Here is a 27,500-nt window from a genome sequence, read left to right on the forward strand (position 1 = left end):
TGTTGTGCTTCTGCCAGGTTCTCCTGGGCCAAGCCCATGTGCTCCCTGAGCCCTGTCCTGAGGTTTAGGAAGTATGCCACAACAGAGTCATTGTGGGATTCACACTCACCCTCCTACTCATCTCGAATCAAATCTAGAGGTCCCCCTCACCCTATACCCATACAACAACTCAAAGGGTGAAAAAACAGTCAATTCCTGAGGAACCTCTCTGTAAGCAAACAACAGTTGGGGCAAATATTTGTCCCATCCCCTCTTAAACTGGTCTTCAAATGCCCATAGCATTGTCTTGAGTGTAGAGTTTAACCTCTCAACAAGACCATTAGTCTGGGGATAGTAGGGGTGGTCTTTAGGTGCTTCACCCCACAGTACTTCCACAGACAAGCCAGCAGGTCTGACATGAAATTGGCACCTCTTTCTTTTGAAAAACCTACCCTGCTGAAAATCTCTAACAGAGCATTTGCCACCTTCTCTGCCTCAGTGGAGGACAGAGCCACCGCTTCAGGGTATCTGGTTGCATTATCTACTACCACTAGGATATCCTTTTTCCTTGTGGAACTTGGGGATACTCAGAGGTGCCACAATATCCATAGCTACACTCTGAAGTGGCTCCTCAATATCAGGCAAAGGCATCAAAGGAGCTTTCACCCTGTCTCCTACCTTACCTACCTTTTGGCACTGCTCACAGGTCCTACAGTACCCTGTTACCTCTCTGGAAATCCATGGCCAATAAAAGTTCTGCATAATGCATCTCTTTGTACGTTTTATGCCCATATGACCTGCAAAGGGAATATCATGGGCTATGGCTAGAAGTCAAGTCAAAGGTGCAGGAAAAAACAGTAACCAAACCAAGGACGATGAATCAGGAACCAATTGTAAATTTGAACCAGGATTTTATTGAATCGAACCACTCGAATCACATAAAAAACCTAGCACCAACCATAACACTCCACCACACATTAACGCTGTTCAAAAACACTGCGTTTTCGTCTCAATCAGCTGGACTTCATCAGATAAATCTGTTACAACAAATTATTCTCCTTTTATATGTATCTCAATGAATTAATTAATCAATTTATGCATTTAAATTTTTTTTTTAAAAAGATATATTCCATTTTAATTTCATATATATATAAATCAATCACCTATTTCTCATTTTAATAAAATACATAAAGCAAAAATAAAAAGGTTATTTAAAACTGTGTGTGATCTGATTACATCTCAACATTATGTATGTATATATGAATGTTTAAAAAAGTTAGTGAAATATCAGAAAAGATTGTTTTATTTAACAACTATATCACTTGTCATATATTGCCATCTGGTGGCCATTTCTTTTATTGCAACTAAATAAAAAAAAAACATTCCAAGGATAAAAAATCTCTCATTCTGAAGGTAAAATAAAATGTTTTTTTTTTTAAAATACCATAACCTAATTATTACCATATACCTCCTAACTTAAACATCAACTACATAAACTTTTAACCAAGTTTAAAAACATGTGCTAAATATTGTTGTTTAGAAGAACCTCATTATGACTGTTTAAAAATTCATAAAAAATCATTTAATAAATTACTTATATTAAAATGGACTGATGTTAGCATTGTTTACAATTTAGCTGCCCTTAACTTCAAAATGGGTATAATGCTGGTGTATTCATTTAACCCTGGTGGATTATAAGCTTCAAGAGTCATTTGCCACCACAATTCTCTATACTCTAGCATTTCTTCCCAGGGTCCACCCCGTATGTCTTTTTCTGTATGTTCTAATACGGAGAAACTAAAACTAGTTTGTGTGCATTCCTTACTATGCTTATACAAAGCATTAGTTTCTTTACAGTTCTTAATATCATTAAGGTGCTCATAAATTCTCCTTTTTAGTTTCCTTTCAGTTTTCCCTACGTAGAAAGACTAGCATTTTGTGCAAACTGCTAAATAAACTAAACCTGAGGACTCACAATTGTAAAAATGCCTATCGTTAACAATGGTTTTACTCCTACTGCTTATATTTATAACATTACTATTAGATACATAGGTGCACTGGGCACATCTTCCACATTTATAGGTGCCCTTCCTCCTTCTATCCTGTGGATTTAAAGAATTTTTTCTTTCAAGTAAATTTCTTATACTTAATGAATTTTTGTATACAATCTTCACTGGACCATTGTTACAAAAATCTATATCCATTAAATCCATAAATCTATCCCATTCTTTGTTAAAAATACTTTTTATTTTGTTGTTAATGGTGTTGAATTCCAATGTAAGAGCTAGATGAAAATTTTCCTGTTTTTCAGTGTTTTTCAAACTGGGAACTACTTCTTTCTCTTTTTCTTTACCTATAACTATAGGAGGAAATTTAGTTCCTCTGGCTTTTACCACCTCTTCTCAACGTTTTTTTTACACACATATACAGATGTAATTGTTCTTTTTATATACGAATACATAAGTTACGAACATATAAGTTACACGATAAATGGTGATTTATAACATAACAATATATAGATTTTATTTTATTATTATCTTCATATATTTTATTTATAGGGCCTGCGTATAGTGTTTTATTGTATAATAACATGGTTTTAATAAGATATGTTATTTAATATATTTCATGTAGAATTTATGTATTTCAGTTTTGAATGAGCACTTGCTTAATTCTAGTAAATACCTATTCAGGTAGCTAGCACTTTAACTGAAACTAGCTTAATTTAATGAATAAATTGATTAATTGGTTTATTTGAATTACTCAATGAATTAATTAAATCAAAAAGAGTATATAAATGCTTGTTTTAGACATAAGAAGCTAGATCTGAAGAAGCGTATATAGTATACGTGAAAGCGCTCATCTGTTTCGTGTTTTGGAATAAAAGCTTTATATTTTTGGAACATACGTGGACATTTGTTCTTTTGGATTACCTTGTGGTTGCAATGTTTTGGTAAAAAGTTCTGACCAGCTCTGTGTGGAATCCACCTGTTTATTTTCTGCAATTGAATGTTTTTTGTGACTGGTGGATTCGCTCTGACTAGCAGGTAATTTTTCTTCAAAGTCACAATAACAACAATACATAATTTCTTTCTTATCTTCAATAGTCCACTCTATCACCTTTATGGCTGTTTTTTGGCCTATCAGTTTTTTGTGATTTTTGTGGACTGCTAATTCCTTCTACAACAGGGGAGCCATTCCCCTCCTGAGCTTGGCCTAGACCCATTGTAGGAATGTTTCCATGTCTTGAGGATTCTACAGTGTCATTTTTTTACAGTCCTGGGACCAGTGTACCTACCAGGATTGGGCACTTTTTTTATCCTGGGTCTTGTGCACCCATCTATCTTTTTTATTTTTTAAATTACTTCTGTCCATGATATATGCTGTATAAAATACAATCTATATATCAGTGTCGTCTTGGTGAGATTTTGTGAAAAACAGGGTCCACCTCATGAAGGTACTCACCAAGACTTGAGGATGAATTCAATTCTAGCAATACTACTCTCCTTTGCTTGGTGACTTCTTATCTCTCCATTCAGACCCCTCCTAAATAGCCTAAAACATGACCTAGCAGGACCCATGGAGGCACTCTTCAGCTACAGCCTCAAAACAGATTACATGCTAGGAGAATTGAGGGCCACAATGTTCATCCCTCTTCATAAGGGTGGACCATCAACTGACCCTGGGAACTACAGATCCATCAGTCTGACAAGTCTATTATGCAAAGCCATGGAATGGATTATCATGGGAATGGTCAACAAGGACATTGGAAACCTACTGACACTGGACCCATCCCAGTTTGACTTTGTTAAGGGAAGGTTCTTGCCTACTTAACCTGGTAGACTTCTTTGATAGAGTCACCATGGCTATGGTGAAGGGAAACAGTGCATACTGCCTACCTTGACCTGACCAAGACATTTGCTACAATACTTTACTCAGGTATTGTTGAAAAACTCTCAGAACTATGTATAAATCCCTATATAACTTGCTGGATTGCCAGCTGGCTCACAGATAGGACCCAAGAAGTCAGGATTGCTGAAACAAATTCCACCAAGAGACCGGTCATCAGTGGAGTACCCCAGGGCTTCATGTTGGGGACTTTCCTGTTTGGCATCTATTTCTCAGAAGTCAAGGCTAATGTCAAAGGCCTCTTGCTCACCAAATTCACAGATGACTGTAAACTGGGAACTATTATAGATTTCCCCCATGACAGCAACATCCTACAAGAGGGACTAACACAAACAAATGACTGGTGTGAAAGTCAAGGATTAAAACTCAGTAAAAAGAAAGGCATTATAGTGCTCTTTGGGAAAGTGTCCACCAAAGCTAATTACTTGAACGATAAAACACCCCTAAGAGTTGAACCAGTAGATAGGGATATGGGAACATATATAGACAGTAATCTGGTGTTTGACCAACACGTAGCCAAGCTAGTAAGAAAACCATTCTATGTCACCCAACTCATAAGCAAGGGTATGGCATCCTGCTGCAAGAAATAATACCACCCTACTCAGCCCTTAGTGTACCCATCATTGAGTACAATGCCCATTTTGGCAATTACCTAGCCAGACACTTGCAATAGTTGGAATGCCCTCAAAAGTTCCTCACCAGTAGTATCCAGGGTATAATACCCTGACCTAAACAGATTGCCTTAAGGTCCTATCTCTGCACTCAGTCTCCTACAGGTTACTGAGAGGGGATCTATGCCTAGCATATAAGGCGTCCTCGGATCCAGCTCTGATGGATCTCTTGCATATCTACAAGACAAGCAGCATCAGAAACACTAGATCCAAGGACCTGAACTTTGTCTGCAACATAACTTGAACCAGCTGGAGGGACTGATACCCACACTATGGAATAAGCAGAGTTCATCCCTGACCCTATTCAAAAAAACCTTGATCATCAGATGAGAAATCACAAATTCAACTGCAGCCTGGTCCCCATGACTTTGACGGACAGACTTCAACAGTAAGTAAATTAATTCTCAACTAACATATCCCCCCCACATAACTCTTAGCTACCTCTTTACTAATAAACCTCACCATATAGGCATCCAAGGAACTCTGGGACAAACATGGGTTGGGTTGCATGTCTAGGCTTGTAAAGACCCTGTTGATCATTAGCCTATTATTTACCTATGAACCTAAGTGGTGCAGATTTGGTTATGGGCTATCAACAATGGCATCTTCTTAAGATAGCTGACATTCTTGATGTAAACACAGTGTCAATATCTCTATGTCACAGCTGCATCCTTCTCACAGAGCTGAAAATTAGGAAGGTCTTCAAACAGAAGGACGTCTTGGTAAAAGGCACCTTAGAGATTAACATGTTTGCCACAAGGAAGACTACAGCCCTCCCAATTTCTGTCTACTGCAGCCTTCCAGGGGAAATGGGCAATAGGCAGATTCTCCCTACGAGAGATAGGAATGCTCCTGCATGCCTTTCCACCATCCCACTTAATTTCACACTTGATAGCCAAGTTCAGAGAAGAAAGACCAAGGCTCATTATTGATAAACTTCAGTGGCTGAGAAGGACTTAGTTTCAGGTGCTTAGATTTCTGACCATAAAGAAAATTATCCCAATTTTAACAAGATAATTCACCCAAGGTTAAGAAACAAAGTCTTTGGTTCCACTGGACTATCTGACTGTGCTCTTGGGAGTCCTAGAAAACCAGAAGAAAGGAAGAGAGATAGAAGAGACAGAGAGAGAGAGAAAATAAAGAGGGACTTCTGGGTGTAAAGTACCCCAGAGATTGAATGTTTGCCATCAGGAAGAATGAAGTCCTCCCAGTTTTTATCTACTGTAGCAGTCCACAGGAATGGGCAACAGGGAGATTCTCCCTACAAAGAGGAGTCTGGAACCAAAACCAGATGAATTAATCTCTCTGTACTCCCCTGACTACTTACACAAAGGATTTCCCTGCTTAAACAGAGAGGTGGTAGGCCCAGTTCAAAAAAAGCAAGCCAGACTTGTTGGAGAGTGAACGGCAGATGAACAAGGAGAGGTTTCAGCACATGGCTAATGGCAAACTGTTATGGTTATCAAGTAGCTTCTGAAAATGGTATATGTTTGCTACAGAAGAACTTTTTTCCTTTTGACACTTTAAATTTATGACTGAAAGGCTTGTCTGTGCAGCCTTCAACCTAGCTGTCTGACTGGTCTTGATGACAATTGTAATGTCAGGATGAATAATAAACAAAATGGAGACACTGAGGATGTGGTTTAACTTTAATGAGGTTTGCATTCAGATTGAATTATCCAGAAGAACTATGCATGACTTGAACTGAAAAATCACTTTAAGTCATTAGTATCAAAACTATACACCCCATACATGATATTATCCTATTTTAACTTAAAATATAGGTACCCATTCTATGAGATACCACACATTACAGTACAATGATCATTTTAACTTCAGTTTCACTTTTTATTAAGGCGCTTATAGCTAAGTATGGTGCAATAAAAGCATTATTAGATAAAAAATAAATGCATAATAAATGAAAGTAAAAGGTGAAAACACAAATTAAAATAACAGAAGTACATTAAATGTAACTTAAAGTAATAAGATAGAAATGAATTCTGAGCTAAGATGTGAAACATAATAGAAAGCAAACTAACTGCTGGCAAACTGAATAAAAATAATCACCGATAAAATATTAGCACAACCAGTACTGATATAGATCATTAATTAAATAATTATTTAAAAATACTGATCAAGTATGCCACATTAGTGTAGGAAAAATTACAGATTTTCTGAAATAAAATTAAAAACAGCACACACCTGAAATAGCCAGTTATCAACTAGCAGTTTCAAAGAATCCAAATAGGAAAAGCCTTAAGATGGAAAAATCCAGTCTTATTGCTGAGATAATGGATGAGACTACTGGTAAAATACTAATATAGACAGCAGTGATTGTGTTGACAAAATTAGACCGTAGCTGGTAACAGAAACAACCATAAATTTGGAAAAAAAAGATTAATCCAGATGATCACTTGTTGCTGCTCATCAGTTAAGTCACCATCAGATGTCTTCTTTCATGACCTTCGCTCATTCTGTATTAAAAACAGTCACCCAAAATTCATAGCTAACAATCCCATAGCAGGCACACATTAAATTATGAGAACTGTTGATGTTTAATAATAACAGTTAACTGATAACAAGTAATCTAACAGAATAGCCAGGCAAAAAAATAATACCAGTCCTAAGCAGACAGGTTGGCATGACAGAAAATAAATCTGGGCATAAAAAGTTAAAACTTCCATTTTCCATTTCAGGTAGTCATATTAGGGGGGGAGGACCATTAGAGTGACAGACAAAAATACAGAGCTGATTCCTAATGTAAATCTGTCAGACTTCATTATGAATGACAGAAAAAAAACAATCACTTTAAGCCATGTTATTTATTTATTTATTTATTTCAGTTTGGTTACCGGGGAAGTCCACTGGGCCAGTGGTGTGCCCATTTTCAGTGGAGGCCCTGGAAGAAAAGCTCCAATAAGCAATATGGTTACAAGGTTACATAATGCAATGGTAAGTACATACATAAATGGATACAAAGGTTACATAATGCAGTGGAAAATACATATATGCAATCAGGTACAGGGGATAAATTGGCATTGAAATACAATTTTGACATAGGTAGTACAGTTTGTAGGTATTTACATTCAGGACAGTAAGTTTAGATTAACTGGACAATATGTATATATGACTTACTTGATATTTACAATATATACAATATATACAATACTTGGAGTCAAGAGAGAGAGGATGCTTAGTCTGAGTATGTTAGCTTAGGTTTAATTAGGATAATAGAAAAGAGGTAATAGTGCAGAGAAAGCAGGAGAATGAAGAGCTCAAAGGGAAAATTCTTAAAATAGTTATGTAGGGTGAAAGAAGGAGTATTTACGTTTAGTGGATAGGTAAGAGAAAAGTAGGGTTTTGAAGGATTCAGAGTTAGGTGTAGTCCTGAGTGAAGGAGGGAGAGAGTTCCATTTTTTGCCAACAGTGAAAGAGAGAAGGTGTTGGCCTGCAGGGAGTTTGGGTTTGTGGACAGAGATTACATTTTGGTGTTCAGATCTCAAAGATCTGGTTGGAATGTAAGGGGAAAGGATGTTTGTTAAGGCTGGGCATTTATCTGGATAGAATATTAATTTGTGGGCAGTGGTTAGTTGGAAATAGTCTAGGAGGTTTGGGAGTTCCAGCCAGTTCAGAGATTGTAGGGTTAGGCAGTGGTGAGTAGAGGTTTTGGATTTAGTTGTGAATTTGGAGATTTTATTATAGCAAGTTTTGAGTTTAGAGGTGTTGGAAGAAGATATGTTAGTTAGTAGAGGGGCTCCATATAATAGAGAGGGTAGGAGGTAGGTATTAGCAATAGTTTGCCTTGCGGAGTTGGAGAGAAAGCGGTTATTTCTATAGAGCATGCCTAGCTTTTGATGGGTTTTCTTGATGTTTTGTTGGATGTGGATATCAAATTTAAGGTGTTCGTCTATGGTAATGCCAAGGAGTTTTGCGGAAGGGACCACTTCTATGGCAGAGTTGCTTTGGTTAAGGACTTTGAAAGCATTCTTGTTGAAGGAGAAGTTTCTGGAGGGAGGAAACAGCAGAAGTTTAGATTTGTTAGAGTTGAGTGAGAGATGGTTTTGGTGCATCCAGTTTTCGGTAGTGGAAAAAGCTGTTTGAGTTTTAGTCAATAGTTCAGGAAGGTTGGAGGTGGAACAGACTAAGGTAGAGTCGTCTGCATATTGGATAACTGTTGTATCAGGGATGATTGAGTGAAGGTTGTTAATGAAAATGTTGAAAAGCATGGGTCCGAGGATGGACCCCTGGGGAACACCGGTGGGTGTTGGCAAGAAAGAGGAGGTAGAGTTCTTCCATCTGACAGCTTGAGATCTGTCAGATAGGTAGCTGGAGAACCAGGAAAGGGTATCAGGGGAGAGATGAAGGTTGGAGAGATGAAAGAGAAGGTGCTTGTGGGAGATGGTATCAAAGGCTTTGGAAAGGTCTAGCAGTACTGTGGATACTAGAAATCCAGAATTGCGTGCTCAATTTACTGTGTCTAAGAAGGATAGTAAGGCAGTAGTGGTGCTGTGGCCAGGGTGGAAGCCATGCTGGGTGGGAGTTAAGAGGAGATTCTGAGTTAAAAAAAGGCATAAGTTGGTGATGGACACATTTTTCAAGTATTTTTGATAATGGAGAGGGTATGGCAATTGGGCGGAAATTAGAGATATTGTAGTTTTTGCCTACTTTGTGTAGAGGTAGAATGAAGGCAGATCACCAAAGTTTGGGTACATAAGACTCTTTTAAAGATCTGTTAATTAGGATGCTGATAGGGAGAGCAATACCATCAGCAGCAGTTTTGAGGAAGGAGGAGGGTAAGTTGTCTGGGGCATTTGAGCAAGGCTTTAGTTTTGATAGGAGTCTTTTTATGAAAGTAGTTGGTACAGGTTTGAGTTGGAAATTAAGCATACAGTTACTAGGGGTGCTGGGAGTAGAGGAGAGAGAGTTGGATGGATTATTGTTGGGAAAAAATTTGGTTAGATTAGCTATGGATTCTGTAAAGAAGGTGTTGAAGTGAGAGCTTAGCTCTGAGTCGGTTAAGCTAGGGTCAGGGCAGGGATTATTCCTAGATCCTGGGTGGAGTAGGGAATTAATAGATTTCCAGAATTGTTTAGGGTTCTTGTTATTATTGGACTGAAGTTTATTGTAGTAATTTTTTTTGTCTGAGGTGATTAGTTTCTTTACTTGGTTGCGGAGTTGGGTGTATTGAAGTAAGGTAGAAGGCATCTTATTTTTTTGGTAGAGCTTCCAGGATTTGTCCCTGGAGTGCATGATTTGTTTAGTTTCTTTGGATAGTCAAGGAGCAGAATTAGTCTTGATTCATTTGTTTCTTGGTGGGGCTTGGGAGTTGAGGGTTTTTAGGAAGATAGAGTTAAAATATTCTACTGCATTGTCAAGGGGAAGAGTATAAAGGATTTGCCAGTTTATATATTTAAAAGTGTTTGAGAAATTTGAGGGGTTGAAGTTGCTGAGATTGCGAGTGTGGATATAATGGTGTTGGTGTTTAATATTGTTGGTTAAGCGATGTATGAAAGCAGGGAGGTGGTCACTGAATATGTCTGGGATAGTACCAGAGAGAGTTATTTTATTTGGATGGGAGACTAGGGCCCAGTCGATGATTGATCCTGGGGGGTGGTGTTTGTTAGGGCGAGTGGTTGTCTGTATTACTTGGGAGAAATTGTAGAGGTTAATGAATAAGGAGGGAGAAGGTGACTTGATTTTATTCCAATCAATATTAACATTGCCTAGAATGTAGGTTTCGAAATTTATTTTAGTAGAGGCCCAGTGGAGAATATTTTCAAGAGTAGAGATGTTGTCACCTGGGGAAATATATAGCGAGATAATGCAGATATTTTTATGTTTATTTAATTGTAGGAGACAAGCGGTTAGTTCAGTATTTTTGAATTTTGGAATTGGAGTTTGTAGAGGAATTAGAGAGAGAAAGTTGGAGTAGATTAGAGCAGAGCCTCCACCTTTTCTGCTTAAACGGTCACTTCTATGGATTTGGAATCCAGGTGGTAGGGTTTCAGAGTCAGCAATATGGGGTTTTAGCCAGGTTTCTGAGATGGCTAGGATGTCAGGTTGGTTGTGGGAAATCCAAGCTTGTATTTGGTGTATTTTGTTATTAAGGCTTTGGGCATTTATGGTGAAGAACCTAGGGGTGTTAGGACAGGAGGTAGAAGAATAAGAGGGAGGGGGGAGACTGGATGTGTGAAATGGATGAAGTGGGGGAGGAGAGGAGTTTGTTATGAGGCAAGGGCCAGGGTTAGGATGGATGTCTCCAGATAAGGCTAGGTCATTATTGGGAATAACTTTTAGCTTTTTGGGTTTATTGAGAAGGAAGCTGTTTGTGGCTAGTAGTGATTGAAGAGTGAACGTATTTGTTGTGGTGGAGAGGAGTTAAAAAATGAAAGGAACATGTTACACATCTAACTCATAAAATACAAGAATTAAAAGAGTGATAAGAAGGAGTAGAGAAGAACGCTTGTGTTAGGTGTCCAGTTGCCATCATCTTACCCTCTAAAGTGTTAAAATTAACATTAACATTACACTAAGCATGTTATGGATTATTTACATCAACCTAATATTTTTGAACATATTCAAAGCACATTTTAATTGAATGCAACTTTTCAGTCCTTGGAATTATAACCTGTTCTCAGTTCATATAGCTATCTGCTTATCTATTTTCTTTAATGGTCTTTGAAATCTGATAATTTAGCAGAATGTGTTACACTAGACATCTGAACTTGCTTTTAGGACACTTCCTGCTGTACTATGCCTTCATTTGGATACATGATTTCAGAAGTCTGTTTCTCTTTGTCTTTGCAGCTTTTGATTATCACTGTTTCCATTTTCTTTTGACCAAACTAGTTGCAACAGTTTCTGGTTGCTTATCTTCCAGAGCCTTCAACGTATTTGTCTTATGCCAACACCTGAGATTCTGTATAACTTTCCATCTTCCCCATGAACAATACAGGATCTTAGCTTGAGTGCTTCACCAACTACTTCAGCTTCTGGACTTTTATTTCTTACTTCATCTCCAATCTGTAAGCCCTGGTATTCTCCTACAGTTTCTGTCATAGTAGTACTTCTCACTCTACTCACTTCTTCCCTGCATTCCCTTTACTTTGTACTGATTTTCAGGATAAAATGATTTTTAGACATTGCCAATGTAGATAAAATATGTAATTTGCTCCTAAACCTTTTGTCCAGCTGAGATGGTGAGAGAGAACATCTTTGCAATGGAGAATTTCTATATTCCAAATCTGCAAAATTATATTTCTCATAGTTCTTGCTGTAACTTTTTCTGATGAAATTGTTCACTATTTGGATAATTCTTCCCACCTGTCAGTTGAATTTCACATAGTGTGGACTGGGTGTTACACATCTGAATTCCCATTCATCCACAAATTTTCTGAATTTCTTGCTTTTCATTGTGGAGCATTGTCAGATTTGATAACATTATGTATTTCTTATATTAGGAATGTAGACTTTAGTGACTAATCATACCTGAATGTATTGTACCTGTCAGCTACAGTCAGTTTACCTATTTCTGGTAATGTAGAATAATAATATAAACTTATAAGGCACACATCTCCTTTGAAATGAAGCCAAGTTTTGCTTTCTTGACTCAGTGGATCAGCTTGTGCCAGGCAGGCTATCACTTTTTGGGATTATTTTTTGTTGTATCCATTGTAGATTGCACAAGTCTGGCATACTTGTTTTATCTAAGTCAATATTTCTGGCAAATACATTAATCTCTTCCTTCACTTTTGCAGTGCACTACTTCCAGATTTTATTCAAGTATCCTCTTAAGCATTCACCTTCTCAGCTGATTGAAATATATTATTTTACCAACTTTGAACATTAAGGAGTGAACACTACTTGCTTCTTCCTTGAAACAAAAATAAACTATATGTCTCTGCATACTAATGATTTTTTGTTTAGGCCATCCTTGATTGTAACATCTTTCAGTAAACGAATCTCTAGATCAGTGTTAGTACATATCTGAAATTCTTTTACTTGCAGAACTACCTAAATACATTTTAATTTTTTTTCTTCTGCTTCTTTCAGTAAGTGCACCTTTAGATCAATGTCAGTACATTTCTGAAATTCTTTTATTTGCAGAAGTATCCAGCGAATCTCTAGTTCTTTTTCTAACTGCTCTTCCACCTCTCTAGTAAATATGCTCTGTTCAATAGATCTACTTTGTGTAGTTGCTTGTATGGACTGTTTTTCATTTGCAGATCATATTTTGACAGATTAAGCAACACTTACTTTAATCTTCAAGGTACCTTATACAAAACCTTTCTGAATATGCTTTGCAATGATTTGCAATGCATGTCCAACTGAATGTATTTACTTAGACAAAGTTATGGAATTTCATACATTCATGCACTATTGATAACACTTTCTTTTCTATCTGTGCATATTTATTTTGTGTATCTGTAAAAGCTTTTGACCCTTAGTATGTTCTCTTGTATGGTCATTGCTTCTACACAGTTCTAACTGGCATCTACTTGCAAAAGAACTGGCTTTTTCATATCATAGTACTTAGATACTAGAACATTTAGAACTGGTTTCATGAACATTTCAAATTTCTTTTCATTTTTTACAACTCCAATCCTAGTCTATATGTTTCTCTAACTTCTTCTCAATAGCAGCGATAATCTCAGAATATGAAGTACACACTTTGCATCATCATTCATAGAATTATTTGCAATACCTACTTGTCTTGTAGGTTCAAAAGTTCATAAGTAAGTATTAGGCTAGCTGCCCTTGTGGGCCATTGTAAGCTTAGCCAATTTCTCTTTCAAAGGTGAGAAACAAACCATGTACCTTGTATCTGTGAGGTAAGCACCTTAACCACTATGCCAACCAATGGCTTAATAGAGGCTTGGTATTTGCAAAACTGGACTGTTTCTGCATCAGGTTTGAGTCCCTCTGTTATTAGGCTATGACCAGTGGATTTCTGATGTGTCACTCATAGTTTATATTTATTCTTATTTCATTTGAAATTATGCTTATGTAATCTGCTCAGGAGCTGCATCACTATTTTGTTAAGCTCTTCTTGGTTTGACATACATAACAGATCTACAGTTGTGTTTACAATACCTACCAAGCCTTTACTTTTCATTACAAACATCCTTGTAATACTTTTGGTGCTTATAAAATATCAAATGGAATCCTAAGAAATCTGTATTAACTCCACACAATAGCTTTATCTGCCAGAGATCCTGATTTATATCTAGTACTGAAAAAGAACTTTACATTTGCAATGTTTGGACTACTTTATCAAATGAAAGCAGTGGGTAATGTTCTCTTTTTATTGCTTTAAATCAAACCTTACTGATCAACAGAAATGTGAATCTTGTCTTTCTTTACAACAATTACCATATTACTCACTCATCCATAGTGGGCTGGTAGGGAAGACTTGGTAAGAAGACAGGCCAATGATGTATACATTTTAGAAGCAGTAAAGATGCAGTGGTATATTACAAGAACTTAAATATAATAAAGGGGTAGTGGGCTAGCATTAATGTGAACTATCAGAAGAGAAGGTGGGGCATAGCAAGGAAAAGAAAGGCAGTAGAACTATTATTTAAGGAAGTGCATGCAATGGGATCCTGGAATAATTTGCTAAAAAAAGTGATGTGAATCAAAAGGATGATTTAAGGTAGTCTGGGATGGTTGCTTATTTGTATATAAATAACTTAATTCCTTGTTTATTTATTTATGCTAAAGACTATTATTTCTAAAAAAAAAAAAAAAAAAAAAGATATGTTGTTTAAATCTTTAAATGACCAGATGCAGAAAATTTGACATACCTCTGCATTTTTTAAATCTTGATCGTAATTCAGAAGGTGTTGTCTTGTCAATGCATTCAAAGTGTCTCGCTCTGCAGGACTTTGTCCATTTGCAACTAAAAATATAAAATATTAAACTGGCAAATTTGAAAATGCACAAATGAGCAATATACTTTATACTTGACATGCAGCCTAAGTGATTTTATTAGTATTACAGTCTGATATATAATATGGAACATGCCCCAAATAATCACACATTTGCAGCATACTTTTTTTTTCATATTACAGTTGATGCTGCTTTAAAATAAATTTAACCCCTGTTCTGAAGCAAAAAAAAATCAATATGTAGTTTCTGATATGCTTTTTATATATTTATATTGTACATTTGTTTCATTTCTGTATTACTTATTTATTTATTTATTTATTTATTATTATTTTTTTCTCTTGGAGTAAGCTCATCATCAGGAGTCTGTCTATTCTTTGATCTTAGTATTACGAACAGGAATGCAGTCTTCATGCTGTCATCATTTCTGTGATGCCCAGCAACTAGATGCCTCTAGTTTCTGATTCACAGATGATATGGTTTTGGACACTGGGGATGAAACATTCACTTCCTAGATTTTATACTTGGGATGCCAGCAAGATGCTCATTGGTGGTTGGCTGAAGTACAGTGTTTTTGTGGAACAGAGGACTGATGTGCTTCAAGTGCCCTATTTCATTTACTGCACAATACATCACTGAGTGTGGGTTCAGACCACCTCAGATTACCTGGATGGCTGGGATGGTAATTCCCTCCTAGACAGAGGAACATTCCTGGCTTTATTGCTCTAAAACAATCCCAGTGGTAGTATCAGCTATACTAGATACCAGAGGTGGATGGAGAGACCTGTGTTAGTGTGGAAGGGAGGACCACCCATAAAATAAATGCAAAACTGTTACTGAGCAGGTTACAAAAGGGACAGCATTCAAGGACAAAATACAACTCCCTACCATTACTGGGTACAGCTGCCATGAAGGCTAGCTCGTTTTACTGTGTGTGCACTTGATTTATTTGCTTAAAAGTTAAAATTTAAACTGCATTTAGTACTGTAGGCACCACACTCAAGTGTGGCATCCTTTCCTGTGCATTTCTACTGTTTAAATTGCTTTTTGCTGCTTAATTTCTTAAAAAAAATCCCTCAAAAAATACTATCTGTACTGCTCATTTCCTGCCCTTTCCTATATTAGAATAGTCCGGATCCCAGATCTGCTGGTTTTGGGACTTTAGTCTGTGTTTCTGAGTGGTCCAGACCTTGTTGTGGTAGTGGGAGGTCTTTCTGCTGATCAGTGAGAGTGGTAAGCATAAGAGAAGCCTATCTGTTGCAAGAGGAGTGGTTTCCAGCTCTGAAATTAACTTATTGGCCGTTTTCGGCTAATTTCTGTCCCTTTCAACTTTCTGAGTTAAAAACTCATGTTTGCATGGGTTTGCACTTGTTTTAGCTTGGTGGATCCTGTTTGGGCATCCTGCAGACTACTACAGCACCAGAAACGAGAAGGAGAGACTTTTTTGCTGATCCAAGTACCTTTTTGGCTTTCTCTTAACTGTTTTAGCTCAATCTCACTTTAAAAAGCCATTTTTACTGTGGTTCTGTTGTATTTCTGCTGCATTTTACTGTTAAACCATTTTACTGTGTGTGCACTTGATTTATTTACTTAAAAATTAACATTTAAACTGCATTTAGTACTGTAGGCACCACACTCAAGTGTGACAGCCTTTTCTGTGCATTTCTTCTGTTTAAATTGCTTTTTGCTGCTTAATTTCTTAAAAAAAAACAACCCCCCAAAATACTATCCGTACTGCATGTTTCCCACCCTTTCCTATACTAGAATAGTCCAGATCCCAGATCTGCTGGTTTCAGGAATTTAGTCTGTGTTTCTGAGTAGTCCAGATCTTGTTGTGGTAGTGGGAGGTCTTTCTGCTTATTAGTGAGAGTGGTAAGCATTAGAGCAGACTATCTGTCACAAGAGGAGTGGTTTCCAGCTCTGCTTAGGGCTAATTTCTATCTCCTTCAACTTTCTGAGTTAAAAACCCATGTTTGCGTGGGTTTGCGCATCACGCAGCGCTGCTTAGCTAGGGTTAAACTATTCCCAGCGCCATAATGTCTGCTCTTCAGTTTTTCCCTTAGAACTAGCCAGATTCTTAATTTTAGCACTTGAATCTGCTTTTTTGTGCTTAGCATTGGTTCAGAATTGTTGTAAGCACTAAATAAACTACAATTTACTACAGCACTCAACATTCTTCATTACTTAGTGGTTAACAGTCTTTTTGTACTTATCTTCCTCAGCTGCTTAGAGCAAAACAGCTCCAGTACTTACTTTCCTCATGTATCTAGAGGAAAGTAGTGATTACCCAGGCATGTCCAAGGGACAGCTCCCAGTGTTTTCTCCTGTATACCTGATTAATCTGGGCATATTGGAGCAATGTAGCAATTGCCTCATGTTCACTGACAACCCTCTCCTCCTACCACCTGACACTACAACCTGTGAGAGATGCATTTATCTAGCCAAAGTGGAAGCAAAGCTCTCCCAACCCAAGACTGAACTTGTTAGTCAAGAGGAGAGGGTAAACACTTGCACCACACAACACTCATCACATAGACCCACTAAACCTACACCACCAAAACCCTCACATAGATATACAAAAACATTTGCTGAGGCTCTCAATAATAATCTGCCCAAACAACAGAGACCTCCAAAGCAGAAACGCAAGCAACCTCCACCCCTCAACACAACCCAAAAGACACATAACCCACAGACTCAGTGTGCCACTCAACCACAGTCCATAAGGTAAAACAATGTACCCAACACATTAGTCATAGGTGACTCTACAGTCAGGCACACTGATGTTCCACTCACCAGATTAGACAAGGAGAAGGTTACTGACAGCTGCCTGTCGGGTGCCAGAATCTGCTACATAACCTATGCACTCATGTCACTCCACAGCAAGTACAAATATGACTCAGTCATTGTCCATGTTGGTGTGAATGACCTGAGATGTACCTCCCTGGACTACATGAAAACAGACATGGAAGAGCTCTCTGATCTTGTAATACAGGCAGGTATGACCCTAGCCCTGAGTAGCATCTTACCTTCACTCAGAATTATACCACAGTACAAGGACAAAATGATTGACTTCAACAATTGGCTAAGCTTCTGGTGTCATTCTAAGGGGATCCAGTATTGGTCTGCCTGGGATGACATGGTTGACAGGCCACGATGCTTTGCCAGAGATGGCCTGCACTGTCTCCCCTGGGATTCCAGATACTGGATAAGACTCTTGCCACCCCTACAGCGCCTTTTATAGGCAAGATCCAAATGACAAACCCACCACCGTAGCAGGTACAGGCAAACAAAAACTGAAGGTAATACTACTCAATGCTAGAAGTCTAAACCTCAAAATGCACTCACCTGAGGCACTCCTCAAAATAGAGAACATCAATATCTGTGCTGTGACTGAAACCTGGTTCAAGGCTCCGGAGAGCACCCCTGCATTACCAGGCTATAACTCATACTATACCTTTCAGCCATCTAACATGGACTGGAACACCAAAGGTGGACGTGTGTCCATATTCATTAAGGATATCCACACCTCCAGGCTAGTTGCCCAACATAATGCATCTGAAATTATCCAAGTGCAACTAACTCTGGGCAAAATTACAATCAAAACTGTAGCTTGCTACAGATCCCCCACCATGCCCCAGGACTACCACTCCTCTTTTCTTGATATACTGGAAAATATTAGGGTCCAACCAAACACCCTAATAATGGGTGATTTCAAATACCCCACCATTAACTGGAAAAACTACTCATGTACCAACTCCTTCACTCAATGCCTTCTAGAATTCATAAACTCCAATGCCCTGGATCAACTTATCTATGCCCCCACCAGGGACAACAATATGCTAGACCTAGTCATTACCAATGTGAATATTGGGTGAAGATAGATGAAGGCTGCCAGTCTAGCCAGATAGAATTTTGGAGATAATTCTGTCATCTGTAGATATTAATGTAAACCAGAGGCTTGTTGTCTTAAATGGTAAAAATAGTGTTACATGTGGAACTGGAAAAAATGTAACAGTGCACTCTACTGACCAAGTAAAGCATGCTGTGACCCTTTGATGTTAGGATTCAGAGCCAGTGAGTCTAGAGTGAGGCATCCTGTCTATTGTTCTAAGGCCAGAGTTAATGGCCAGAATTTGCATGCATAAATGTCCTTTATTGCTCTGGTTTCTGCCCAGAGGTGAAGACTGTAAATGTAGTTTCTGTTAGCCTGGGAACCCAGGGAACTATGAAGAATGATGTAATGTGAACCAGGAATGTGATTTTAAAAACATAGAGAATCAGAGAGCATTAAGCATTCTTGTCTTGACCATCCCACTCACCAGCACTGTCTTGCTCTATATGTAAGTTTATCTTAGACTTGTGTTTTCTCTTAGAAATAGCTAGAAACTAGAAAGATTAGACTAAGTGTTTTTCTGTGATGTCAGAACTGTACTACTAAATTATTTTAAGTATTTCTCTGTGATCTCTGAACTCTTGACTAGCACTGTGTAGTAAAAGTACTGTCTTGTGTTTTGACTATTTGTTATCAAATATTTTAAACCCTTCCAACTGTGGGTCTCTTTGTAGAGACAATTTAAGCTCTTTAGAGTACTTGCATGCCTTTGGTAAAATTGTACAAAGCCAGTCCAATAACTTTAGCCCTGGGCTATACTACCAATTGGATAATAATATTGCACAGTAATAATTGGATACCCTTTTAAGGGCCTTTGATTAGCTAATAAATATTAGTGGGTGGTGGCAGCTGGTACTACCGTATAGTCTGGGAAAAAGGGGCACAGCTGGAGAACCTGTGCCAGCCTTCCCCAGGAGTGTCCATTTGGTTGTATAAACTCTTCTCAAAGTGTGTGTGTGTGTGTGTGTGTGTGTGTGTGTGTGTGTGTGTGTGTGTGTGTGTGTGTTTGTGTCAGCTACTTGGGCAGGGACACAAAGCACTGGTTGGACAGAGAGGGAGCCGGAGACTTTAGCTTGCCCAATAGGCTGAGATCTGGACCATATAGCTGTGCCAATGGGGAGTCTTATTGGGTACCTGTAGAGCAAGGGAGCAACCAGCCCCGGACTGACTGTGATCTCTTTGTGCTCTTAAAGGAAATTGCATTCTACTGTATGTATTTGTTATCCTTTCCTCCTATATGAGACACCCCTCACTGGTGTTAGTGGTTAGGATTGAGCCTCCTTGATTGCTGGGCCAGGGATCGGGCATCACAACCAACATGAGTGACCAGTGTTCCACACCTGAAGTAAACTCCTCGTTGGTCAGATCTGACCATAAGCTAATCACCATAGATATCCACATCCCGCCCCCATCCCCATTAAGGAAACCAATGTAAAATATTTCTCCAAAGCCAACTTCATGTTTCTTAAGATAGAAGTTACAAACTTCACGACATCCTTGCAGATGGGCACTGCAGCCATGACTGCAGAATCCTACACAAATGCACTCTATAAGAACTTGCACAAGTGCATGGATCGTGCTATCCCAAACAGAACCAAGACACTATCCTCCAAAAAAAGGAAGCCAATCTGGTGGTCCCCCACTATAAAGAAACTCTACAACAGAAGGAAGAAACTGTTGCAGAAGAGAGTAAAATCCCATGAGTGGAGGAGCTCCCTGGTCAGCCTCAGTAAGAAACTGAGATTCCTCATAAAATCCACCAAAGTTAGCTATGAAAACAGGATTGCCTCAATTCTAAGGACAAACACAAAACATTCTATAGCTATGTCAAGAATCTCAATGGCAACACCCAGGTCTGCTCTGAGCTACAGCACAATGCCACGAAGATTACAGAACCAAATGATATCACTGACATTCTGGCTGATAGGTTCAGTGCTACCTTTACCCCCCTCTCACCCCCTAAAGGGCCCATATCTATACCAGAAGAATGCAGAACCCCTAAAAATCACAACTGCGCAGGTAAAAACTACACTTTTCAAAGCCAAGAACACAGCTTCCATGGGACTGGACAACATTCCAGGCTGCATTCTACATGAATTTCAGAATGAACTGACCCCCCCACCTAAGCACCACGTTCAATCATAGCCTCATGTCAGGCTTTGTACCCACTGAATGGTGCACAGTAACAGTTATACCACTCCACAAAGGGGGTGCCATCATGGACCTCGGGAACTATCACCCTATTAACCTGACGAGCCTGGTCTGCAAGGCCATGGAATGCATCATCATGGAACTCATAAACAAAGACATGGGTAACCTCCAAACCCTGGACCCCACCCAGTTCTGGTTTGTGAAAGGCAGATCATGCCTCCTGAACCTGATTGACTTCTTTGAAATAGTCACCAAAGCTGTAAATGAGGGAAAGGCAGTGTACACAGCCTATCTTGACCTCGCCAAGGCTTTCAACACCATCCCCCATTCTGGATTTATAGATAAACTCACTAAACTGGGTATAAATCCATATGTCACAACATGGGTTGCCAACTGGTTCACCAACAGAACCCACACTGTAAAAGTTGCAAACTCCAAATCGGACTTCAAACCAGTGACAAGTGGAGTACCACAGGGTTCAGTCCTGGGTCCTCTCCTGTTTGGTATATACTTCTCTGAACTAAGGGCTAACACAGAGGGCCTCTGGCTGACAAAGTTCACAGATGACTGCAAACTAGGTGCCATAGTCAAGTCCCCAAACGATGTGGACATCCTACAGAAGGGCCTCATTGAGACAGATGCCTGGTGTAAGAACCATGGCCGTAGGCTAAATGCCAAAAAGTGCATTGTCATCCCCTTTGGTAAAAACTCTGTTCCCATGAACTACCACATAGGCAGCAGTCCTCTTAATGCCAAAGGTGTCATAGGAGACCTTGGAACTCAGGCGGACAGTCGTCTCTCTTTTAATAATCACATTGCCACAGTAGTCAGAAAATCTTTCTACATGGCACACCTCAACACGAAAGGGTTCTCATCTAGGAAAAAAGAGGTCATTTCCACCTCTACTTGGCACTCATTAGACCCATTATCGAGTACAATGCCCCTTTTGGAATGTACCTCACAAGACATCTGCAATGGCTGGAAAGGCCACAGAAGTACCTCACCAAGAGGATTATGGGTCTCAGTTTTCCTATGCTGACCGTCTCAAAAAACTCCAGCTTTACTCCGAAGCATATAGCCTACTCCGAGGTGATCTCTGCCTAACATACAAAGCTATGTCAAACCCAGAGCTGTTGGAAATGCTACACCTAAAGAAATCTCAATCCCTCTGGGATACATGCTCTAGGGATCTAAACCTTGTCACCACAATAAATAGAACATGCTGGAGGGAGAGATTCCTGCCCCAGATACTTCCCATACTCTGGAACAAGCTATCTATCTATGTCAAGCAAAGTTCCTCATTAGCACTCTTCAAGAAAAATGTTGATGAATGGATGGGAATTAGGGAATTCACCCAGAGGATTACTCCTGTGGCCTTGCTCGACAGGGGCTCAGGAAAATAAACTTTCTTGGGTGGCGAAAGCCAGGGAAACTTGTTGGTTAGGCTTACATAGGCCCTAGGATGATAGCCACCTACCTATGAACCTATGAATTCCTATCTATACAACAGAAAAAGACACATGAAGTTGGAAGTTCTTAGGAAAACAGCAATGAAGACGTAAACAGATATGCATAGAGGGCAAAAATGTTTTATGAAAGATAAAACAGTTTATAAATCTTGTTTTTTAAATAAAAATCTTTTACACAGATAAATGTGTAAAACATGTACTGCAGCACTGAAAAACTTAGCACAAAAAATATCCCTTCAAGATGATCAGACCACATACTGTGCAGTGCATCTGCTGTGGTCTGTCACTGTGGTACAGCAGGAGTGTTGCTTAATACAGTTGTAATTTACTGCTCTGTTAGTCTGGTTCCAACTTCACTATTGGGATTCTTCAATGACTCAGTTCTTTCTGTCTGTCTGTCTGTCTCTCTGTTGCTTTTAGTAAACCATTTTCTCTGTATAAAAATGTCTGACAGCTTTTTAGATACCCACCCATGAACACCTGACAGAGAGAGGGCTGTATCATGGGCCTGGCTGTGAAATAGGACATAATGAGTAGGGAGGGGCAGCACTACTAATGAGGCTATGGAGTCTTAAACATGACCAAGCTGGACATATGCAGAAAATAGAAAGACTAGGGGACAAGTCTACCTTCTACAAATTTCTTTTGGTTTGGGAGATAGCATTGCTCTGCAATTCCATTTCCTCTGTATTTACTCCTGAGCCCTCCCCCTCAGAGCAGACATGAAACATTTATTGATTGCTTTGAATGGCTCAGAAATTAATTTACAAAGCATACCGAGGAAGTAGTTTAAATGGACACTGCCATGTATTTATTATACCAGTTAGCCAAATTCTGAATTGTTGCTTTATGTTGAAGACTCGGTTTTAAAATTTAAACAAAGCAGGATGCCAAGAATGGATACCAAAGGGGATTCCCTGTATTACCTTTGTCCAAGATGGCTTGTACTGCTAATAATCAACTCCATGTCTTTATTCCCATTTTTTTACTTTTTTTTTCACTCCTTTCTGTCATAAAACAGCAGAACAGCACATTCTGGGCCACCTTACAATCTGTTGAATGATGGAAGAACAAATGGATCAATGGGGTGGAGGAAGACTGATCGACTGGGCAGATCTAACATCCAAAAAAATAAGTATATATTCTTTAAAGCTGTTTGCTAAGTTTGTTTACGATGCTATGCTGGATACTTACTTGCATCTGCTGCTTGAATTATATTTTTCAGTAAATCTATGGTTAGTCTTTCTGCTGTGCTCCTCTGTGTATCCTTGGGGACTGTACTGTTCAACACTGAAAACAGAAGTGTATATAAAGTAAGCATTAGTATTATATACTCAATGTACATTCACCTTTAACACCATATCAGTGGAATCCACAAAAGAAGAGGCTATATCAACCCATTTCAAGTCTATTGTCATAATCAGAAGTCACTAGGAACAGTACAGTATTGTGACAATTACTGTACCTCTCAGTCACTCACTTTTTTCAGGAAACATCAAACTGGACTCATGTTACTACAGCTGCTGGGATGTCACTTCACTTTGAAAATATTAGATCAGCCAGATGGTAACAGTGCATATTGTGTTACATTTGTTCTTGAAAACTATAAAACAACATTTTATTATATTATTTTATTATATTTAGCGCTATCTTCTTTGCAGTGACGTGCTGGGGTAGTAGCATAAAGAAGGCCGAGGCAAACAGACTCAATAAATTGGTAAGGAAGGCTAGCTCAGTAGTTGGAGAAGAACTGGACACCTTCGAAATCGTGGCTGAGAGAAGAATGTTAGCATGAGTAAAGTCAATCATGAAAAAATATTGACCACCCACTCAACAGAGTGAGTGGATGGACAGAGAAGTTCTTTTAGCAGGAGACTGACAGGCATAATGTGCTCTACTGAACATAACAGGAAATGCTTCCTGCCCACAGCCATCAGACTCTATAATGCCTCCTACCATCTTAGCACCACCCCCACTACTGAAGAAGTGCAATGTTAAACTGTTACCCATGTTTTTCTTTTTTCTCCATCCTTTTTATCTCTATTTTATCTCTTTTTCAGTGCAATATTAATCATCAGTGCAATTATCCTTTGTGTAATATTCTATACCTTAGTTAAAGTATTGTAATGTGGAATATCCCATATCCTTGTGTGAGTGGTAATTAATGCGAAAGGCTCCCCCTTTCATGTCATTATTATATGTGGTATCAAACTCATCTAATACTTTGGCTATGGTCAACAGTATACCTATGTCTGGTGTTGCTGTTATATATGTGGGTAACATAAGTAAGTATACTATATATCATATCTAATTATGTGACATGTGCTGTGTCTATGTTTATCTGTGCAGTTGTAACATAAGCAACTTCCTGCAGGATCAATAAAGTATTTCTGATTCTGAACTACCACAGAACTTTGTCAGACATCATGGCAAAACAGCTAACTTGTTTTAAAATACAATTTTTCAGAATTAAAATTTATAGATAGCTCAACATGTATTCAACATTGCTTACAAACAAACAAACCACACATATAAGCAGACAGTCATATGCTCACACACACACACACATGTGCAGACATAGAAAGACAAACACACAAAACACACACTTGTAAATGACAGCTTGGGAACACGCACTCTCATGATGCATGGTTCTCAAGCTTGTCCTTTTATGAGGAACTTGTTAGAATCAACAGTCATGTTTTTGCAAAGGGCAAGCTCCCTTGCAGACCCATTATTCTGTCAGATGCAAACTTAACATTGGTTTCACTGACGTAAAAGTGTCGTTGAATACATAAAATAATACTGTACTAGTTAGGGGGCACTAAACATACGAAATCTGACATGACTAGCCCCTTCACTTAGGTAACAGCTGTGATGCTATGATGATCATTTTTCATAATCTTCACTTAATTGTACAAATTGCCTAGGCATGTACATAAGATTACTCAATTCATTGAGAAAAGATTCAGTGAAGCCAACTTGTTTGAAACTGACAGACTAAAGAGGCAATTCACTGAACCTATTATAACTTAACTATAAGTTTGGTGACACTGGAGTTTGTTATATCAGTTATGGAATGTTTTTTTTTTATTTATTGACATTTGATTACCAGGAAAGCCCAACTGTGTAGGAGCCTATTTTCAGCAGAGGCCCGCTAAGAAAAGTTTCAAAGCATTACAAAACATTTTAAGAACGATAATTTTGAAGTGTTTAAAAATAATACAAAAAACAACTACAGTTTAAATAATTATACCTAATTAGACATAATATAAAAACATTGGCTAAGAATAAATGCAAGTTATATGATGATTTAATAGAGAAATATTAGCCAGTTTATAAAGAAATTATAGGTAAGTTAGTGTAATACTAACAGGAATTGCAATAAAAAGTGAGAGAAAAGCAGGCTTATGGTATATTTAGAGATAAATCCAGAGAAGAGAAACTAACAGAAGTAAGGAATTGAGTGAAGAAGGAGAGTAAGGAGATATAAGGTTATGAATAGATATTTGTTCACATTTAGCAATATTGTTTATCCTAGTGTTGAGCAAGAACAGAGTCAGGTTTTGGCTAGGAAGTCTTTCAGAATGTTTTGAAGGATGGGAGGGAGGGTATTGACCTGACAGGATAAGGAGTTCTAGCCCTTAGCCACATGGTACGAGTACAAACAATGCCCACCAGATTTAATAGGTTTGTGTGGACAGATATAAGTTATTGGCTACTGGATCATAGCGACCAACTGGGAATATACCTGTGTAGAATGTTATTTAGTGCTGGACAAGCATATGCATTCTGGATATTTCTGTAGGTGGTAAGAAGTTGTGTATGTTATTTGATGGGGTAGTTCTAACCAATTTAGGCTTTTTAGTGCTACACAGTGGTGAGTTCTGAAAGGGGTATTTGCTGCAAATTTAGCAACTTTATTTCATTGTTCAGGCTTTGATATCTGTGATGCCTGAATGTTATTAAGGATGGGAGCCCAATAAAGAAGTGTGGGGAGGAGATAAGTAGTGGCAAGTGCACTTTTAGTTGCATTGGCTCTATAAAGCATATCTAGTTTTTGATGAGTTTTTCCTATGCAATTTTGTATATGCCGGTCGAATTTAAGATCATCATCCACTATCATCCCTAATAATTAGATATAAGAAGTGACTTCAGTGGTTGTATTATCAAGAGAGAGGAGTTTAAATTTTGTTTTTTTTAAGAGAGGGATTTGGGGGGAAAATGTATTATTTTTTTTGGGGGGATTGAACATGAACTGTGAGTTACAAAACCATGTTTCAATGGTTGTTAAGGCTTCTTTTGTAATTTATGTAGGTATACCATGCTGTCATATTTGCAAATGAGTGTGGAGCCATCTGCTTAGTATATTAGGGAGGCCTATTGTTTGGATGTAGGGAAGGTGTTGGTGAGAAAGTTAAAGAGGAGGAGACCAAAGATAGAGCCTTGAGGTACACAGATGGTGACTGGGAGAAAGGAAAAGAGGGTGGAGTGCCATTGTACTGACTGATATCTATAGGTAGCTTCTGAACCATAGAAGGGTGGGCTGACAGAGATCTAATGAGTACATCTGAAGTAGAAGTTTGTTGTAACAAACTGTGCTGAAGGATTTAGACAAGTTTAGAAATAAAGAGGAGACTAGTTTGCCATTATCTCTAGCTTTACTGACAGTATCTATATAGGTTAGAAGTGCAGTGTTAGTACCATGGGAAGAATGGAAGCCATATTGTATTGGAGATAGGAGTTCATCTCGCAGGAAGTAGTTTAAAAAGTTGTTTCTGAATACATTTTTGAAATATTCTGGAGAGGGGGGAATAACACTGCTATAGGTCTAAAGTTAGTAATTTCTCTTGGATTTCCTTCTTTGTTCAGAGGGATAATGTGTGACTTTTTCCAAAGAGAGGAAATGTAGGATTCCTGAACTGACCTATTTATAAGGATTGAGACAGGGTAGGCAATGCTATCGACTACCATTTTAAGGTACTTGCTTGGAAGGTCATCAGCTAAAGTAGAGCATGGTTTAAGAATAGGTTTATGTAAGATGTCGGCCTAGGTTTTAAGTGAAAGTGGATGTGGTGATAGGTGGCTGCTGGGCAGGGTTAGGATTAGATTTTGAGGGTTCCTAGGTTAGGGATGTTATACAATTTGTGAAATAAGAGTTGAAATGTATTGCGGTTTTCATTCATGAGTTACTGGGAGAGGGGTTAGGGTTGAATTTAGAGCTGGGATGCAAGATTTCTTTAATGGCTGTTCAGAATTTTTTGGGGTTGTGTATACAATTATTCTGAAAGTTATTATAATATAGTTTTTTGTCTTTGTTAATTTACTTTTTAGTATGACTGCGAAGCCGCCTGAAGTTTTCAAGATATTGTGGTGTTTGATATTTTTGCCAGTCTTTCCATGTAGTTTCTCTATCCTGCATTTGCATTCTACCTTCTTTTTGGGCAGCCAAATTCCATTAGTTGTTTTTAGTTTCTTCCTTCTAGGAGGCGCAAGCTTATTTAGGATATTCAGGAAAGTTGTACTGAATTCATTTAAAGTGTCATC

The 27,500-nt window shown here is 38.4% G+C and overlaps 1 protein-coding gene across 1 annotated transcript in view; it reads right to left on the minus strand.

Annotated features, from left to right (window-relative positions):
- Positions 1 to 27,500, minus strand: part of LOC122787678 — a 970,705-nt gene that overhangs the window by 72,940 nt on the left and 870,265 nt on the right. The window contains exons 17-18 of the mRNA XM_044054524.1: positions 23,151 to 23,246; positions 14,363 to 14,457 (exon numbers count right to left, since the gene is read on the minus strand). Of these exons, the coding sequence (XP_043910459.1) occupies positions 14,363 to 14,457; positions 23,151 to 23,246 (191 nt within the window). The remainder of the gene's footprint in view (positions 1 to 14,362; positions 14,458 to 23,150; positions 23,247 to 27,500) is intronic.

This window comes from Protopterus annectens, chromosome 13.part0, assembly GCF_019279795.1.
Source record: "Protopterus annectens isolate FY-2018-M chromosome 13.part0, PAN1.0, whole genome shotgun sequence".
Lineage (NCBI taxonomy): Eukaryota > Metazoa > Chordata > Ceratodontiformes > Protopteridae > Protopterus > Protopterus annectens.